At 46.0% G+C, this 4,276-nt stretch overlaps 1 protein-coding gene across 1 annotated transcript in view; it reads left to right on the top strand.

Annotated features, from left to right (window-relative positions):
- The window catches only part of GATA4 (GATA binding protein 4), a 29,615-nt gene extending 27,539 nt beyond the window's left edge, over nt 1-2,076 (top strand). The window contains exon 6 of the mRNA XM_010168011.2: nt 1,619-2,076. Coding sequence (XP_010166313.2) covers nt 1,619-1,801 — 183 coding nt within the window. The 3' untranslated portion in view covers nt 1,802-2,076. The remainder of the gene's footprint in view (nt 1-1,618) is intronic.
- The last annotated feature ends 2,200 nt before the right edge of the window (nt 2,077-4,276 follow it).

Below are 4,276 nucleotides of genomic sequence, written 5' to 3'. Positions count from 1 at the left end.
ACAGTCCCAGCTCTCTCAGTCTTTCCTCGTAAGGCAGATGCTCCAGGCCCCTCATCATCTTTGTGGCCTCTGCTGGACTCTCTCCAGAAGATCCTGGTCTCTCTTGAACTGAGGAGCCCAGAACTGGCCACAGTACTCCAGATGTGGCCTCACCAGGGCAGAGTAGAGCGGGAAGAGAACCTCCCTCGAATGTACAACAAGAAGTATCAGCTTTGTTGAAAACATGAAATTCCTCCTAGCTGGGCAGCTATACAGGTCCCATAGCAAGAAAACACCCGTTGCCTTTGGATGAATTGATTTGATTTGTCTTGAGCAAGGAGAGACTTGTCAGTGTCACCCAACTTTCTCTGCACTGTCTGGCTGTGTGTTGAGCGATACAAAAAATGCAGTGTAAGGAGAACAAACTCACACAGCCCAAATCTAACCGAGTCGAGTCCCTGCACAGGTAAAGTGAGCCAGCATGACTGCAGAAAGCTGCAGGGTCAGGTGGTGTGCTCTGTGCCACATCCACCACTAGATGTCTTGGGACCAGCACTGCATCCACACAAGGTGTGTAACCTGCTGAGCAACACCTGCACCTGTGTGCAGGTTTAATGAGTGTGCCTTGGTTAATGGTTTGGAATGGTTTGGGTTGGAAGGGACCTTTAAAGGGCATCTAGTCCAACCCCCCTGCAGCGAGCAGGGACATCTTCAACCAGATCAGGCTGCCCAGAGCCCCGTCCAACCTGATCTTGAATGTTTGCAGGGATGGGGCTTCTACCACCTCTCTGGGCAACCTGTGCCAGTGTTTCATGACCCACAGCATAAACAATTTCTTCCTCATACCTACTCTGAATCTACTCTCTTTTAGTTTAAAATTGTTACTCCTTGTCCTGTCATTACAGATCCTGCTAAAAAGTCTGTGCCCATCTTTCTTAGAGGCCCCCTTTAAGTACTGAAAGGTGCAATAAGGTCTTCCTGGACCCTTCTCTTCTCCAGGCTGAACACAGTGTCCCAGAATTGCTTCGATTGGAAAAGACCTTTAAGATCATTGAGTCCAATCATTAACCCAACACTGACAAGTCCCCTATGACTAACCCATGTCCCTCAGCACTATGTCTACATGACTCTTCAATCCCTCCAGGGATGGGGACTCCACCACTGCTCTGGGCAACCCATTCCTATGCCTGAACCCCAACTCTCTCAGCCCATCCTTATAGCAGAGCTGTTCCATCCCTCTGACCATTTTTGTGGCCTCCTCTGGACCTGCTCCAACACATCTATGTCTTTTCTGTGCTGAGGACTCCAGCACTTTGCAGCACTGCTAATGTGTCCTGTAAACCACAGGAGGCCATCTGAAAGCTAGGAGAGCCCAAGGCCAATGAAACCTCAAGTTCTGGGAGCTAAAATGATATTTTCTGATATTTAGAAGATAAAAAGATGCCCTGTATGCAGTAGTAGGAAAGAACAGGGTCTAGCACAAGAAGAACATGTCCAAAGCATCACGCATAAGCTGCAATCTGCAGCTCTACAGCAAATCCACAGACAGGTTAAAACAACAGCACCAGACCCCATAAAGGGGTTCAGATGGTCCTCTATGGTTTGAAGCTTTGTTCACAGGATTTTCCTTTTTCCACAGGCATTCTCAGTCTCTGCCATGTCCGGACATGGATCATCTATTCACCCTGCAATTTCAGCTCTGAAGCTTTCTCCGCAGGCTTACCAGTCAGCTATCAGCCAGTCTCCACAAACCAGCTCCAAACAGGACTCCTGGAACAGCCTGGTGTTAGCTGAAAACCACGGGGACATCATAACTGCATAACCTGGCCTTCCACACATGAACTGCTTGAAAGATGAAGAAGATGAGATGTAATCAGCAAGTCAATGTTGTTTCCCACCTCCCCTGCTCTTCTGCCTTCTCTCCCCTTGTGAGATGTTCCAGCAAAAGGTAAAGAGGACTTATCTGAGGTGTAGGAGAGCTCTTACACAACAAACAGAGAAGACTCAAATCTCAAAGCAACTAATGGATTTGAAGCCTTTGTTCCCACTTTAAATGAGCCTCTCTCTTTGATTGTCACCATCTTCTATGAAATAGCCGGAAACACAAAGATGGACACAGTTCTTTAGTTTTGTTTATTTAAAAATATCTGGCATTTAAGACTCAGACAATGGTGGAGCAGAGACACTTCTTTTCTTCTGTCACCATCCATTCTTTTCCTGACCAGAAGAAAATGCCACCATCTTCTCATTACTCAAATTCAGTGATCTTACACCAAATGGAGCCAGTTCCAGAATAGCTTGTTGAACAGACTTCACTAGACATGCTGTGGTGACTTTAGTGGATTTGATATTATCTAGGGCAGAGAAAAAAAAGAGACCCTTCCCCTGACACATCCTCATCTCTCATATCTAGAGCATTGTCTTCATTCTCCTAGATGGTCTGAAAAGCCAATGAAGGTCTGTATTTAATAGTAACTCCTTTCCTATTTATCGTTACGAAATCATGGGACTGTGTTTCCAAAAGGTTGTTGGCTGAGCCTGGAGAAGGTCTGTCCAAAGTCAAAGGGGCACTTTGAAAGGAGGAACCTTCTGGAAGCAGGTAGAGGAGACCCACATTGATCATCAAATCCTGGAGGAAACTGCTGGGCTCTTCCTTTACAGATAGCTACAAGCCAGGCTTAGAGATTATTCAAGAGCACAGCAAGTGAAAGATGTTCTTCAAACGCTGCTGTGCCATTGCTTCTGAGACAGTTAATTTAATTATTTTGCGTACTTTTATGTTGGTTTTGATGTCATTGATGAAATCGGATCATCATCTATTTTTTGCTGTACTGTGAGTGCCCACCTTCCCCCTAACAGCTGGCTCATGACCGTTGCACACCCCTAACCTTTTAGGACTTCACCTTTTGCCACAAGCAAAGGTTTCAGCCTGCAATGGAGGTAGGCAGGGGCCATTTTCTTCACCAAGCATGTGCGTAGACTTGCTTGCCTGCAAGAGAAGTGTAACTCCATCCACACATGAGTATTAAACAAGACTTGTGGTTTTTCTTGCCCATAAGGCTCTCAGCAACCAGGGAATCCTAGCAGATGGAGTTGGAAGAGATGCTGAATGCTCACTGACTCGTTCCCTTTTCCCAAAGGGATCCGTTCTACCTAACCTGGCCCTGACTGCTCTTTCTTTAGCATGTGCTTAACAAACTCCAGCACTGCAGATGCCACAGCTCCCCTGTGCACTTCAAGTGCTTCACCAGATGCTTGCCATGACATTTTCATCAACATTTCTGAGGAGTGACAGCTTCGCCTGTCCAGGCAGAGAATTTCTGGGAGACCTCATCCTACAAAAATTCTTCACTCTTGTTTCTGTCCATTCCCAAACTCTGTTACTCTTCTTGCCTTCCCAATTCCTCTCTTTCCTCCCTGCATCCAAAATTCCGAGTATGGAACTGTCAAGTGCAAATCTAGAAGAGGCTCCTAGAAATCTAGAAGAGGTTACACATCCCTCCCAAACGTGCCATCCTCTGTCTCCTGCTGTTTAACATTCCCACAAAGACTGTTTCCACCCAAACACCAAGATACACGGCTTGGAGAAGAGGAAAGCCACATGTTTGAAGCAAAAGAATGTCATTGTATTGTCTTTGAACTCATCATTTTCCTCTTGATGGTAGAAAAACTTCTTTAAGAAGAAGGATTCAATTAGACTGGTCGTGATAAAGACTGGGACTGGAGTCACAGTAGAGACCTGGACCCTTCCACCTTCCCTGTGCTCTGGGTAACTCAGATTTGCAGGGTTTTGGAGAGGTGACAGAACCTCTGCACTCCCCAGAGGAAAACACCACAGCAGTGATGTCATGGGAATGGTTGGATGGGGTTTGCAGCAGAGTTTCCACTCTGAGCTAATTCAGGGTCTAGCCTCATTAGTGTTAATTACACAGAAGGAAAAGACATTCATGAAACATGAATAAAAATAAATTAAATTGTGTGATTCTGCTCAGGCCCTGGAGGCTGCAGAGAAGAGGCCAAAAATAGAAGCTGAAATTATAAATTTGGGCTGAAAACAAAAAGGTGTTTTTCCACCGGCGTGAAGGTCTTCAGCCAGCTTCCTCCTTGAACAATAGTCCTCTGTAAATGACAATTGAGATCTCTGGGGATCTGGCTGTGAATTCCTGTCTGTGACAGAGAAGGACACACCACAAAGATGCCATTGGCTTAGGCACACATTTGGGATACCCTGGACAACTTGAGAGGGAGGAAAGCAAGTCATCTCCTCTTAGGCACACATTTGGGATACCCTGGACAA

Source organism: Antrostomus carolinensis, unplaced genomic scaffold (assembly GCF_000700745.2).
Source record: "Antrostomus carolinensis isolate BGI_N321 unplaced genomic scaffold, ASM70074v2 scaffold6455, whole genome shotgun sequence".
NCBI classification, from domain to species: Eukaryota; Metazoa; Chordata; class Aves; order Caprimulgiformes; family Caprimulgidae; genus Antrostomus; species Antrostomus carolinensis.
This window is presented reverse-complemented; position numbering and strand designations above follow the sequence as displayed.